The 15,953-nt window shown below is 36.1% G+C and overlaps 1 protein-coding gene across 1 annotated transcript; it reads right to left on the bottom strand.

Moving 5' to 3' along the window:
- Window positions 1-676: 676 nt before the first annotated feature.
- LOC125830056 (probable plastid-lipid-associated protein 13, chloroplastic) lies at window positions 677-15,702 on the bottom strand. The gene is made up of 7 exons (XM_049509274.1): window positions 15,460-15,702; window positions 12,567-12,688; window positions 12,405-12,488; window positions 6,750-6,846; window positions 2,349-2,565; window positions 1,258-1,310; window positions 677-863 (listed from the first exon to the last, which is right to left on the bottom strand). Exons 1-7 carry the CDS (start codon window positions 15,682-15,684, stop codon window positions 774-776), a joined length of 888 nt encoding a protein of 295 aa, XP_049365231.1. The 5' UTR covers window positions 15,685-15,702; the 3' UTR covers window positions 677-773.
- Window positions 15,703-15,953: the final 251 nt, after the last annotated feature.

The following is a 15,953-nucleotide window of genomic DNA, read 5'->3' as shown; positions in this document are numbered from 1 at the left end:
TACCATGAACTAGTAAAGTTTGTTGCATAAATTTTGATAGCTTTATTACAGCGCAAAAGAGCTTCATGTATGTATACACAATTCTAAAAAGATACATTTTATGTCTATTTTATTTGTCTAAATTAATGATTTCTCTAATGTCTATTTTCTTTTGTCCATATAAAAGTTTTTGTGATATCTTTTAGTATAATTTTTATTTAAATTTATTGTGTTTAATATAAATAACCTATGAACATTCAGATGTTGAGAAAAACAAACGATTATTAATCATTTAGCGTTTATGTTATCTTAAATCATTCAGATTCAGAAGTTTTAATCTTTGAGGCTATTTTTTCATTTTGACCAAATAGTACAATCTATCTATCAATAATTCTTTTCTCACTCCTTTCCAACCAGTCTGTCAAATATTATATCTTATAAAGATCAGCTAATTCAAATGAGTTAATCTGATCTGAGGTTGTAGTAACAAATGTTAGCCAAATCACAAAGAAAAAAAACCATACCAACGGACGATGGATATATTTAATACCAACTCTGACAACCACTTCTTTTGCCTCAAGAAGACTCATTCACAAAACCATGGCAAGTTTTTACCAATTCTTTCCACAATGGGTGAGCTCATGTTCGTTGCTCATCGATGTGGGTGTTAAGCAGTGAGAAATTTTTTATATGCGAGATATTGCCAATGTATTATTTATGTTATGTTACATAGAAATGTGAAGTAATAGTAAAAACAAAGTTGGTTTTTTCATGCAAAATGTGCCTACAGTCACTTAACTCTCATATTCGGTTATATTTTGAGGATCAGGTCCTGCCTCCAACCTTGTTAGAACCTCAGGTTCTCCTGCAGTATTCCTTATGATCTGCACCCAACCAGCAGATTAGTAGAGCATGTTAAAAAAATCAAGGTTCAATTCATCGAACTAACTTTGGATCTTGTAATAGCAGCAATGCTTGATTCATAGTTTCTTTGTAAGCATTCGAAGGCACAACAATCTCAGCTCTATAAATAATAACTTACAAATTCTACAGAATTTAGAATCAATACCAATTTTCCTTTATGTTATAATATATGAAGTTCAGAAAATCTATGTTATAAAAGTAATCTCAATATGAATCTAGTGAAAGCTAAAAGGTTACTTAAAACAATTTCCAGCACTTGTGTGAAGATATTGTGGTGCTATATACTAACGGTGTATGAAAAATAAAAGTAACGGTGCCTCTTAGAAAGAAAAAGAATATAGTGAGAGGACTCACCAGGATCTCGTCATCAAGGTAAGAAATCAGAATAAGTCTCTGGAAGGTCCCGCCTGATATCGTAACAGCCCAGAGTGAGAAGCAACATTAAATGCCTAAACAGTAGCAATATCATAAATCTTCAAGCTTCTATCTTTCTTATCTACTTTAGTTTCTTCTTTGTTTTTTAAGACATCAGGATATGTCCTAGGAACTAAAAACAAGAAGCCTTTGAGAAGCACAAGTAACCAAAATAGATGTAATATGGCAGTTCAAGCAACATTAATGTGCTGAAGTACAAACGAGTTCTCAAAAGGCAGAGGCTGATGCAAATGAGAATATAAGCTGAATAAGATCAAAGAATCAAAATAACCTAAAACAAATCTTGCTTGAAGGACAGATCAGGCAGAAAATTAACTTTGAATTGCTCTCACCAATGCTAGATTTGAACATTTTGAAGATTTGACACGATTGAGAAGCTTCAAATAGCCAGCACATCATAGAGGTTTCAAACAGAATTGACAGACATTTAAAGTGTTGAAAATTACCTCTGTTACTGCTAATTTGAATAATAAACAGTTTAGTTGCAGCAGTAGTCTACTTTATTTAAATTTGAATTTCTTTACGATAAATTAGGTTATTGAGATATTTGTTTCTTGTACTTCGTCTGTTGTATTACTTTTTTGTGGTATTATTCTTTTATAATCTATTATTTTTGTTACTATCTGTTGGTTCTTGTACTGCCATTACTATTTGTTATTTTTTTTATTGAGCCGAGAGTCTATCGAAAACAACCTCTCTACCTTTGAGGTAGGAGTATGGTCTCCGTAGACTCTACCCTCCCCAGATCTCACTTTGTGATATTACACTAGGTATGTTGTAAATTATGCAGATTTTGTGTGTTTAATTTCAAGTCCTCCTGTGCTTAATAAAATTATTGAGAGACCATTTAAAACCCTTTTTATGGCACTATCTTTTAAAAAGCCAACAAAGTGCTACTAGGTTATCATACTAGAAAAGAGTAAGTAAATATCTCAATACTTCAACAATATTTGTACACCATAGATACAATATATTTGCATCGAGTATATTGAAAAATACTGAAATCTTACTAAGGGGAACTTTCATGCCACTGGACACAGCATCTCTAATGGGGACAGGAAGTTGTTGCAGAGTATTAAATGCCTGGCCAAAAGCACCTTTTAGTTGTTCAGGTACAGCTTCCTCATTGACCTTTGGAGATTCAAATGCCCCTTCAACATACTCTTCTTTCATACGAAGAGGCCCTTCAACACTATACTTGGTGGAGATGATAAATTTATTCTCAATCTGCATTTCACAAGAAAGTATTTTCACCTCTTCAGATACATGTGATCAGATATACTAATAAATTCATTAACATTTCACAACATCTCAACCAATAAATTGAAAGATGCAAGACCTTGAGTCCTTGTGTAAGACTCAATATCAAGAATACGACTCAACTGATATTGACCAGCCTAGAACCAATTACCAGCCTGAAGAAACAGTGGCCAAGGTGTAAGTGATTACGAGGCAACTGAGCATGAGCCTCTAAGTTTCAAACTGAGTATAAAACAAGAATCAACACATAATCAGGCCCAAATTCACGTTTGCTTCATTAAAATAAGAATATTAAGTAATGTTGACCCTACCTTATTAAAACACTTCTCATTTAGAGTTTCCGAAACAATGAGGTGATCTCTTCTTATTTGTCTAAGCATTGGTGAGCAGGAATTACCAGATACCTTCTGGTTGAAGGTAGTAGATACCTGGTGAAATAGTCGAGGTGGAACAAGCTAGCATTGTTACCGCCGTCATAAGAACAAATGTTTTTCATTTAGAGCTTATTAAGACCTAGCATTTTGTTCATCTTCTCCTCCTTATGATAATAATATCTGGTATTATTGATGTTGAATTTATTTCCCTTCCTTTTGAAAACTGTATGCAAGTCTAGAATTTGAGCTTGTAACTAAAATAACATTTTAAGTGTGGGCATACTAGGAGCAATAACATTGGGAATGAGAATATCCGGGAAGAGGTGGGAGTGACCTCTATGGTGGACAAGATGAGGAAGGGAGACTAAGATGGTTTGGGCATATGAAGAGGAGATGTGAAGATGCCTAGTGAGGAGGTTGGATACAGTGGGTACGAGGAGAGGTAGAGGGTAGGCTGAAGAAGTATTGAGGAGATTGTGATTATACAGGACATGACGGAGCTTTAGCTTGCCGAGGACATGACCTTGGATACGAGGGTATGGATGTCGCAGATTAGGGTAGAAGGTTAGTAGGTAGTTGAATGTTGTCTTGATTTTCGACGGAATTAGGTTTGGTGGTAGTCTGGGACACCATGTTTGTCATAGTAATAGTCTTATTCATGTAGTTTCTTGCTTTTGTTATGTGTTACTATCTATTGTTTATTATGTTTAGGTGATAGCACTATTTTGTTAATGTTTATGCTCTGCACTCCTTTCCTATTAGTTGCCATGTTTTCTACAATGTTGTTTATCCTTTTCTTTACTACTTTGTTCTGCTTCACTTGAGCCGTAGGGTCTTTCGGAAATAGCCTCTCTACCACCACGAGTTAGGGATAAGGTCTACATACACTCTACCCTCCACAACCTCAATTTGTGGGATTTCACAGGGTATGTTATTGTTGTTGTGTTTTGAATTGCAATACTGTTATTGCAGCTATCTTGATACTTCATTGGCTGTGGAAATCTTTAGCTACACAAAATTCATAAAATTCTTAATTTAAATGAAGTCTGAGAACAGTTGATCTAAACACTGAAGAACAGAGACTTCTGTAAATTTGGAGATCAAATAAGCACGTACCTTGTTTGTGAACCTAATTCCTAGTCAGTTAAGCTAAGCATATAATGGTAGTCCCCATAAAGCCAAGCTTTTCCTATATCATTCCCTTTCAGCTTTATTCCCCTAAGCTTTACTTTCTGCTGCAAAAGGATATTCAAGATACCAAACAGACATAGCCTTATAAAATAAGGATTTTAAAAAGTGATACGTAAATGTAAAACTGTCGCCACCTTGTTAGCCAGTTAATAGCCTCTGTGAGAAATATAGGAAAAGAATATTATTGAATTGTTGTTGTGTCTACATTATTACGTTAAGACCCTATTTATAGACCCTAGAATACAATCTTTTCCCAAGTAGGATACTATTTACTATTCCTATTTCTATTTGTATTCCTATTCCTTTTCTAAATAGGATTGTATAAACTATTCCTATTCTAATAAGATTGTATAAACCTATTCCTATTCTTTTTTTTTTTGATAAAGGTAACATTTGTATATCAATCATCAGCTCAAAGCTGGTATCCAAAAATTTAAATCATATCCTCCCTCCACACGTGTGTCGGGCATAAACAAAAGATAAAGAAAAGAAAGAAGAAAAAAGAGAACTATCCCTAGATCCTCCTTTCACCTTTATAAGGACCCTAGAATGTCTACAATAGCCACAGGGTCAGCTATATACTCTGAACTACACCAATAGCAAAAAGTGATAATGCAGTTCATTTTAATCTTGTGCAGAGGGATGCTCTTGTTATCAAAATTCCTAGAATTCCTTTCTTTCCATACGGTCCACCAAATAACAGTTGGGACAATTTTCCATCTACTCTTGTCTGTGCTGCCACTGCCCTCCATATTCCAGCTTTCTAGAGCCTGTCCTGTTCTCCCTGGAACAGTCCAACTTATACCTCTAAAGCTAGTAAACAAATTTCACAACTGGCCAACCACTTTACAATGCAAGAATGCAAGAACAGATGATTAATTGTCTTTGCAACCTGCTCACAAAAACATCTTGGGCACATTTGTATTCCCCTCTTCATAAGATCCTCTTGTGTAAGTACAACCTCTTTCACCACCAACCAAGTAAAAACTACCACTTTATATGGTATTTTAACCTTCCATATAAGCTTCCAAGGCAGAAAGTTAACTTGGGATCCCATCTGATTCATATTTCTATATGCAGAACTAACAGTGAATAAACCTTTATTATGACATTTCCATTTAAGAGTGTCTTCTCCTTCCTTGAATCCTAAGAACTGATCAAGTGTTCCATAAAATTCAGCCAATCTTTCCACCTCCCAGTCTTGCATCAGTCTTCTGTAGGTAAGGTTCCATCCATGTTCAGACCAAACTTCATAAAGAGTCGACTCTTGTTGTTGGTTCAGGTGATGAATATCTGGGAACAAGCGTTTGAGGCTTCCATTCCCTAACCAGTTACCTTCCCAAAACCTGATCTTCCTCCCATTGTTCACATTACATTCAGTTTTTGCATAGAAACCATGCCATAAGTTTCTAATTGATCTCCACAAACTGGTTCCATATGTGGATGTCACTTCCTTAGTCTTCCAGGGTCCTTCCTTCCCATGTGAGAAATATAGGAAAAGAATATTACTGAATTGTTGTTGTGTCTACATTATTACATTGAGACCCTATTTATAGACCCTAGAATACAATCTTTTACCAAGTAGGATACTATTTACTATTCCTATTTCTATTTGTATTCCTGTTCCTATTCTAAATAGGATTGTATAAACTATTCGTATTCTAATAAGATTGTATAAACCTATTCCTATTCTAATAGATTGTATAAACCTATTCATGTTCTAACATAATTACTAAGTTTCTGTTATTAAGCTGTTTTCTTATGTTTCAGTAAGTTGGTATTGTAATAATGTCAAAGTATCAAGCTATGCATCTAGCGCTTGTTATCTCGTCCCACCTATTTTTCTCGGTAACATGACCAAAACGTCACTTGCCGTCAATGTGTCTTTTGGTGTACCAATTATCAACCAAATGTGAGGCATTAAAGGAGGAAGAAAGCAAGATATTTGGTGCTGACCACTTATATCACATCATGGGAATTTGATTGACCACATAAAGAGTAATAATCTCAATTTCTCATAACTAATATAAAAGTGATTAGCAACACATAACTCTGTGTTATTGATATAATCTCTGCATAACTAATATAACATTTAGTTTCCGGTACAAAGTACAAACTCTACATAACTAAGGCAGGATTCAGCTTGCACTATTAAGTACAAAAACAGAAAATTTGGTTATCAAAAAATAAAAAATACAAATACGGCAAATTTATGCAGGAATCTATTTATAATCTCGTGGAGGAGATTTCGTAGAATGGCAATTCTGTATTAGCAATACCTGGATAAAAAGTATCTAGGGATAAAACCGCTGTTGAAGTAGACAATCCTTATGTTATTATTCATTGTATAACAGTCCATAGATTATTACTTACTGTGAGAAAATCACTATACTATGATTCACCGCATGACGATCCCTATGTTATTGCCCTGCATGACTAGTTTGTGAATCAAATGACTTGTGTTTGTAGATAACATAAACAATAGGATTGTTTTATTTCCAACTCTATAACTAGAAGAGGAAGATTACTTTCTACATACTAGAGCATGGGATGTACATATCAAATTTCCTGACAAAGATAAATTACCGAATTTAGTATTTTGACTTGTGCGGTAGCAGTCCCACATCCATCCTTGATCAGCACATCCAATTTTGATAAATTTGCCAACGTTGGAGGAATTCTCCTGCAACAGCATGTTTCCGGTAGAAATATTATAAACTGACATTCATCGAACTAAACTCAAAGCAAAACTACGATCATTCACCTCAATGTTAAGAAGATATCAACTGAAATTAGCATATTGACTAAAAGTGAACAAGCATGCATGCTCAGGCCTATTAAGTAAGGTGCCTGTGAGAAATATATTATTGAGTTATGTCTCTACATTATTGCACTATGCCTTATTTATAGACACTACATTGCAATCCTTACCAATTAGGATTCCATATACTATTTCTATTCTTTTTCCTATTCTAATTTTAACACTCCCTTCAAGTTGGTGCATACAAGTCATATGTACCGACCTTGTTACAGATGTAACTAATACGATGACCGGTGAGGGCCTTGGTGAAGATATTTGCAAACTAATCACTCGACTTCACAAATTTTGTAACAATATCTCCCGAGATTATCTTTTCTCTGACAAAGTGAGAGTCAATGTGCTTAGTCCTCTGATGAAATACCAGATTTGATGCGATATGAAGGGACATTTGGCTATCACACACAAGTTCCATCTGATAGATCTCCTAAATTTTGGTTCTCTCAACAACTATTTAATCTTAATTAGCTCACAACTTGCTATAACCATTGCTCAATAATCTACTTTTGCACTAGATCAACCACACTTTGTTTCTTACTCTTCTAGGACACTCCTACTAAAACACAATATCCGGATATAGAAAATCTAACAAAGGGTGATCCTGCCCAATCAACTTCTGTATATCCAATGATATGCTCATGGCCTCGATCCTCGAAGAGTAGTCTTCCGTGGGCATTAAACTTCCTTGTACTAAAATACTTTGCTATTTGGTCCTTCATAGTTCATTCTCCATCTCCTCACAAGATTCTTGTTGTCGTTTGAGGCTTCTTTCAGGACAAAACAAATCCACTCCATCACTTTTTTGTTGAGATTTATTCTTCTCATCATGTTTCTACTACGCTCCACCCAATCAAACCAGACTTCCTCGCCAGACTTGAAATGTCCATCTGGTAATTTGAATGACTTGAAACCGAATATTGAATGACTTGAAACCGGCGTGGAAATAAATCATATTTTCCTCCATGTCTGTGGAAGGGAACTGAGGTAAAGGGAGAGAGAAAGCTATCGCAGAAGGAGATAGCTGAGGGGAAGGATGAGGTTGGTAGTTCTCAGGCGACCTACCGAAAAGAGGGTACTCTCTCACCTAGAAAGTAGGAGAGAGAGTTTTGGGGAATTGTGCCTGAGAACATTTTTCAGGTCAGTTTTTGTTTCTCCATATTTATTCCTGAAATTGTAATTCAAGCTTAGGTTTCCCGTGAGGCGTGCTGTAAGGCTCGATGTATCTTAGTTAACTTATTGTGTTAGAGTTGTTTCTATTTGGAAAGCACCATATATCTTTCACTCGTTGTCCAATTTTTTTACAGTAGTAGGGGAGTAGGGGACAAACGTGCATCGTACGTTCCCAAAACTAGTTCGGTTAAATGGGAGATAGCACAACTTAGCAAAGATTTGGGGGGGGGGGGGGGGGGTTTGGGCATCAGGAACTGTTGAAGTGTCTATGGAGATACAAAGGACAGGGACAAGCCTTATGGAAGGATGTTATTAAATGCAAATTTGGTGAGTCCAGCCCTTGGTGCAGCAATAAGAGCTCCAGTACCTACAGTGTTGGGGTATGGAGAACTATCAGAGCTTTGTAGCCCAAGTTAGAAGTGAACATGTAAGTTAAAGTGGGAGATGATAGAATAATAATATTTTGGAGGGATGCTTGGAATGAACAGACTCCTCTAAAGGAATCCTTTCCTGATCTGTTTATCTTGTGCAATAATCCTGAGGCTACTATGAATTAATGTTGGACTCCACAAGGATGGAACTTATCCTTATATAATCCTGAGGGTGTTGTGAAAAGCGACAAAAAGCGCGCTTAAAGCGTGAAACGAGGCGAGGTGCAAGCACTGCGCTTTTATGCTCTGAAGCGAGGAGCTGCTAAAAAAGCGAGTGCTTCAGTAGGCGAAGTGAGAAGCACACTTAAAGCAAAGATGACAAAAAGCGTGGTTAGGTTTTTTTTTTTTTTTTTTTTTTTAACTTCTGTATAACACACTTGTCTGCTGGGACTCAAAACATTTCCCTCTTCTTCTTCTTCTGTGGCTCAAACATCTCAACATCTGTTGCTGCAACTCAAATGATAAGTTCCTCCTCTCTTTTCATCTTCTTCTCTGGACTCTCTTCCAGGCTTTCAGCGACTACTTCTAGGGTTTTATTTCCCCTGTTATGCTCTGCTGTTTTGCTTATTTGGTTTTGTTGTTTGCATTTGCTTAATATGTTATGATTATGAGGATTATTGACCATCTTTTATTTACTTTTTAATTTAAGAACTGAAAGATTTGCTTAATATGTTATTTCTGTTGAGTTCTTGGTTATTTATATATGCAAATTTAATATTTTTTATTTTTGTACTAAATAACGCTTTAGTAGAAAAAACCGTGTGCTTCGCTTCACGCTTCAGTGAAGCAAGCCCTCGTCGCTTTTTTCCGCTTCTCGCTCTCCAAAACACTGCCTGAGGCTACTATGAATTAATGTTGGACTCCACAAGGATGGAACTTATCCTTTAGGAAGTTATTGAATGACTGGAAGGTGGATAGAGTGGCCAATTTTCTTATAGGGATAAAGGATTCCAAAGGTACCACTTCTGATTCTGACATTTTTGAGGTGGAAATACAGTTAGGATGTGATATTAACCGTAAACAGGGCTTATAAAAAAGAAATGTTCAGCAAGCTAGAGACCGTCAAAAAGTGTGGAGGAATATTTGGAAAAACCTAGCATCAACTAAGGTAAAATGCTTTACATGGTTGGTAGCTAAGAGATATTGCTTGACACATGAAGGTTTGAAGAGAAAGGGGTTAAATATTGTATCCAGATACATACTATGCAGAGACGCAGACAGACACCTATTTTTGCACTGCACATATACAACAGAGATATGGACTCAGTCTCACAACGACAAAGTGGACCATGCCTACGCAGATTGTAGATTTGTTGAGTTGTTGGATCAGAAGAGGAGGTAACAAGAGCCAGAAGAAATGGTGGAGGATAATTCTACATTGCATCAAGCGGACTATTTGGAGTGAGAGGAATAGTAGATACTTTGAAGATAGGTACAATTTCTTTCAGAAAGTCAAATGGAATTGTCCTGTATTATTTTATTTTTGGTGTAAAGAGAAAGGTATAGAGGAATCAAAGCAGCTTGTAGATTTGTTAGGATTTTTGTAAGGAATACTTTTATTACTGTTTTCTCCTTTTTGAAGGTTTCCAACACGTCCTTAATGTTGAGGAATACAACATTACTAGTTTCAAAATAGAAACTTGTGTTTCACAAATTTTCTCCCCAAAAACTCTAGATAAAATTTGCATTGTGGATGCTACCAAGTGAGAAGGAAAGAACCACAATCTATAGAGGTCCAAAATTATTTTCTCCAAGAAAAAGATTCACTAAATATGAAAGATCTTTACTTTCAATTTTTGGGAAGGAACTTTCAACCAATTATGGTAAATGTATTGTCTTTCCTTCAAAAGAAAAATCATGCAAATACCTAGAAGACAATAATGTACTAGAATAGTAAAAACCTAACTGAAGGGAAGAAATTGGCCTCCATGAATGGGGGTTTAGTTTGGTCATTCGCCAAATTTCAAAATTCAATGTCATAAAATCAGTTGCATTCCTTAAAAAGGTTGGACCTATTTTCTTATTACCATACCTTTTCTTCCCAATCAGACTTTTTTTCCCAGTGAGAGCAAAGATTATTCCTTTACCTTTATCTAGTTTGGTGGACTAAAAGAGTGATTCATCTCGTCACTTTGTCCGATTTTTTATTTTTTTGGGGAATAACCATAGTATCCGAACAAGCTTACACGTATATCAACTATTTCACTGGGTACACACATCTTCCCACTAATACAAGTAATATGAATAAATCTCCCATCTTGGCTTAACTTTCTAACTATTCATAGTACATTCACACAAAACAAATCATAAATTTTATTTTTATCTTAGATAGCCAGAAGATTGCTGACAAGCAATTTTGTTGATTTTATAAAGTGGCCCTGACAAGCAACTTTGTGGGCTAGCTGTGACTTCTAAGCTTAAAAACAAGTGCATGTAAAAAAAAAAGTAATTCAAATATTTTGTGTCATCGGAAATGAAAGAAAGAAAATGAAAAGATAAAGGAAGGGCCCTCTAGTTGGATGAAAGAACCTAAAAGCATTTCTTTTAGCATTTTACTTTTTTCCCTTATGCAGGACACCTCAGAAAAAACTATTCTACCAATATCTGACTTCTTCTAGGAAATTATCAGGTTTAAAGATGGAAAAGATTCAAAGTTCTAAGCAAAAGCTCAGGCATATAGTGTAATTCTATCAAATTTCAGCCTCAGATAAAACTATTCTACCAATTTCTGACTACTTCTAGGAAATTATCAGGTTCAAAATGGAAAAGATTAGAAATTCTAAGCAAAAGCTCTGGCATATAGCATAATTATATCAAATGTGCAGTGTACAAGAAGTTGAATCATCCAAATCTGCAGCTACTCAAGTGGCCCTGGAAACATATATGGAAAGCCAAGATCCCCTACAAGGTGTCTTGCTTTGTGTGGTTATTGGCTAAAGAAGCAGTATTGACACAGGAGAATTTAATGAAGAGGGGAATTACACTTTGCTCTAGATGTTTTTTCTGTGGGAAAACTGCAGAAACAGTCAATCATTTGTTTACGCTGGCCAGTTGTGGAATCTGTTCCTGAGACATAAAAGCATCTCCTGGTCCATGCCTGGGAGAATTTCAGAGGCTCTATTTAGCTGGGAAGAAGCAGGGACACAAGCAAAAAACAGAAGTAACTGGAGAATTGTCCCTGCCACTATTTGGTGGACAATATAGAAAGAGAGGAACCTTAGAGTTTTTGAGAATAGGGAGAGTAGTATGCAACAAGTTAAACTGAATTGCATTTCGACTCTGTGTTTTTGGTGTAATCAAATTTACTCTAATGATACAGTCTCTATCATTGATGTCTTAGACTCATTATAGGGATAGGTCGGTATTATTAGAGTTTCCTTATGTAAATACGGGTTTCAGTACAACCTATGTACTGTTCTGCAGAAATAGAAACAATTATATCAAATTTCAGTAGGTGCAATTTCCCCACTCAACTATCACTTAATTTGCCACTGGTGCAAAGGTATGGAAGGGAATGATTAGATGTTTAAACATTCAGCATGCACTTTAGATAATGGAAGGCAACCATCATACCTATGGTTCAAACTTTCTTCTCTAAATTGTTAGTCTTCAAGAAATGGTCTCCATTTGATCTCCAGTATGACAATTGTTTATTAGTAGCACAATGCAGGTTTCAGAAAAAGGATAAACTACTCCACGTACAATTGATTCATTATTTGCACAACTACTTCATTTCATTTACTTAGTTCATACACTAATGAGTTTATGTAAGTTGGAATAGGAAAAATAAAAGTGAATGTTATCCCAAAAAATAGAACTTACCCAAACAAAAATTTGGCAAAAAGAAGAACTGGGCTACCAGCTCCAAACCACTCAAAATTCCATCGTCCTTCCAAATTGGGAGACCTGGGAAATGAAACCACCAATGAGTACCTTGTCAAGAATCTTAAAAATTAAGTTTGTTGGTAAGATTTAACACCTTACGTTGAGGGACGAGGCGTCGGATTGAGCTTCTCGAGACTAATGATCCTCTCATTCACATCAATGCATTGTACATCTGTTGTCTTCCCAGTGACCAATGCTTCAAATCCACCTGCATCTTTGAACTATAACAGAGTAATTAATTTCTTTTAGTGCTTAAGGGACACAAAGAAAGAACAGAAGTGCGATTTCTTGAAAATAACCATTGCAATATCATCAATAATATTGTTCTCTAAACCTCCCGGCCCCATCAAGTTAACCCTCCTGCAGACCTGCACAACTTTGTATCTCCCGTGACACTCTTTCCACCATTCCCTGAGCCTTTTCTTAAATTGAAATGGGATATATAAGAACATTTAGTTTACCCAAGGCCGATTCTTTGATGAGTCAATCATAGAGAAACAATGAAAGAAATTAAACAAAGGAAAATTATGAATTGCAGGAAAAATGTAAAGAGACAAGAGTATATATAATACCCACCTTATTTTATGTGAACCTGTACATGAAATTTATAAAAGAAAAGAGTTATGGAACATGTGGCCTTAAACATGTCATGACATCTATGTGGCTACAAAATCATGTTATTTAGGGTAAATGAGAAGTTTAAAGTTAAATGTGTGTGTTTTTTGAAACTGGTAACGTCAATATATATATATATATATATATATATATATCAAAAGTTGCACCATGACAGTGCAAAAAGACTTTACAACCCAACCAAGCTTAGGCTACTGCTTCACAAGAATCATATCATATCAACTAGTGATTCAGCCTCCTTAGCATAGCTTTCTTTACACCAAAAATAAAACAAAAGTATACAGTTCATCTTGATTTTCTCCACAAAATTGTATTTTTCTTTCAAAAGTTCTATAGTTCCTCTCCTTCTAAATGGTCTAACCATATGCAAGCAGGGACAAGTTTCCACTAATTTTTCAGACTAACTGCCCCATCATTCTGGTTCCAACATTTCAGTAAATCAGCACTCGTTGCTGGCATTGATCATCTGATTCCTACCATGTTCAAGAATAGTTGCCATAATTGTCCAGTAACAAGACAATGAATGAATAGGTGACTATTATTTTCCCTAGCAGCTCCGCACAAAAAGCATCTAGAACACAGTTGGAATCCCCTTCTTTGAAGTTTATCCTGTGTGAGGCAATCATTTCTTGCTACTAGCCAAGAAAAGCATACCACCTTAAAAGGAGCCTTCATCTTCCAAATGGATCTCCATGGCCACTGATTAGTTGACTGTCTGTGCCTAATCAGAATGCTATAAGCTGAGTTAACAGAATTAGTTCCTTTACCGGTGGGCTTCCATATAAGTGAGTCTTCAATATCTTTGAACCCTTGGAATGATTTCAAGGTTTTGAAAAATTCAACAACTCTTTCCAGCTCCCAATCATGCAGTAGCCTTCTAACAGTAAATTCCATCGTTGTACTCCTTTTGCTGATTCCAGATTAATGTCTGGCATAGTGGCAATGCTAAAGAATTCAGGGAAGACTTCCTTTAGAGGTCCATGCCCAAGTCAATTATCAACCCAAAAAAGAATTTTCCTTCCATTGCCCACTCTTAAAACTAATTTTTCCAGCCATCAAAGACCAAAGGGATCTGATTGCTTTCCAAACTCCTACACCATGGGGGATCACAACCACCTTTGAACACCACAAGTCATCTTGACCATACTTGTCATGTGTTAAATTAGGTCTTAGGCCTGACTCACACCCCAAAAACTAGCTCAAAGGGAGGAGGATTGCCTAAGCCTTATAAGGAGTCCACCCATCTCATTAACCACCGATGTGGGACTTTTGTCATTCTTTAACACCCCACCTCACGCCCAGTGCTTAGCATCTGGTGCGTGGGCAATTTTGATTTTGGGGGCCCCAACATCGGGTGAGACGGGCCCTGCTTTGATACCATGTTAAATTAGGTCTTAGGCCTGACTCACACCCCAAAAGCTAGCTCAAAGGGAGGAGGATTGCCTAAGCCTTATAAGGAGTCCACCCATCTCATTAACCACCGATGTGGGACTTTTGTCATTCTTTAACATCATGAATGACATTTCTCCATAAAAATAGAAAGATGTCATTCTTGTTTAACATACTAAAAAAGAAATAGTGTAAAGTAAAATGAAACAAAGAGAATAGATCTCTTCTGTCAGTCTACACCACCATTCTTGATTTTACTTTTAGTTCTTTTGTTTATGTACTGTTGTGAATTCTACCATTTAAGTCGATCAAAAAGAATGGGCCATTAAATAAGAAGTAGACATGACAAGAATTTACAAGTGGCACAGAGAATGTCCATGAGAATCCCAAAAGATACCTATGATTACCTAGTACAAGTTGGATTTACAAACTACTCTTAAGTTAAAACAAGCAACTCAAACATAAACATAACAACTGTTAAGAATATAGACCTTAAGCGTAATTCAATTCAAAAAGTTAGCTCACGAGGTGAGGAATGCCTTCCCCCAAAAACATATAAGTAGACAACAACTCATTCGCATAACTAATGCGAGACACTCTAACACTCCCCTCACATGTAGGGCTGGATATCTAAAGCGTGGACAACAGAACATGGGGGTCAACATTCAGTAAACCAAAAGAGCAGGAATGACTCTGGCAATAATACAATGTTAAGAAAATGAACTCAAAACCATGTTGTGAGACACCAACTGGTACAGGGGGTGAAGAATCTAGGTATGGACTGATGGTCCACTGTATATTCCCAAAATTAATTTGAAAAGATGAAAAGGCAAATGTTGATGAAATTGTGAACATTTCCACAATTTTAATGAGTTAGTTAAATTTAAATAGGCAAACCATGGATTCTTGTATTGGTTCATACAGAAAAGAAAAAACAAATAAATTGGAGTAAAAAGAGATAAGGACTGACTGCAAGAAGCAGAGACTCCTTAGCTGAAAGCCTTTCCATTTCCTTAGCAAAAGTAGAAGAAGCCCCTTGTACTGTCTTCTCAACCATAGCTCTACAGACCCTCAACGTCTTTCTTGCATTTCTTCTTCTCCCTCCTCGAAAAATGGCGATAGGAGTAGAAGGGGATGTATCGCTCGGACGCCGGCAAGAAAATGGTGGTACCAAATTTTGAAGTGAAGTAGCCATTAGAATGTGGTTGTGCTGGAATCTTGTTCTCAACACTCATACCTCTATTTCTTTTTTACTGCTTTTGTCCAAGGGTATTGTTGGAAAATCAAAAATTGAACATTGGTCCCACCTCTTGCCTTTTTCATATAAATCTTCAATTTTTAGTATCTTCATTTGATTTGTTGTTCTGATATAATAGGCAACAGTTAGGTGCTTGAGTTGCTTGTTTTATGGTCATGCTTGTTTAGGCACTAGGGGGTTGTTGGGTAGTTGGTTACGAGAAATAT

Source organism: Solanum verrucosum, unplaced genomic scaffold (genome assembly GCF_900185275.1).
Source record: "Solanum verrucosum unplaced genomic scaffold, falcon-dt-bn FXZP01000151.1, whole genome shotgun sequence".
Taxonomy (NCBI): Eukaryota; Viridiplantae; Streptophyta; class Magnoliopsida; order Solanales; family Solanaceae; genus Solanum; species Solanum verrucosum.
Note: the sequence above shows the minus strand (reverse complement) of the source record. Positions and strands in the feature narration are given on the sequence as shown.

Excerpts from the sequence above, each read along its gene's own strand:
- LOC125830056 (XM_049509274.1), bottom strand. The coding sequence starts at position 15,684 with ATGGCTACTTCACTTCAAAATTTGGTACCACCATTTTCTTGCCGGCGT. Across the intron at positions 2,566-6,749 it reads AAGTCAAAATACTAAATTCG|ATTGAGAATAAATTTATCAT; the intron begins GTAATTTATCTT and ends TGTGAAATGCAG. Across the intron at positions 864-1,257 it reads ACCTTGATGACGAGATCCTG|ATCATAAGGAATACTGCAGG; the intron begins GTGAGTCCTCTC and ends GGTTGGGTGCAG.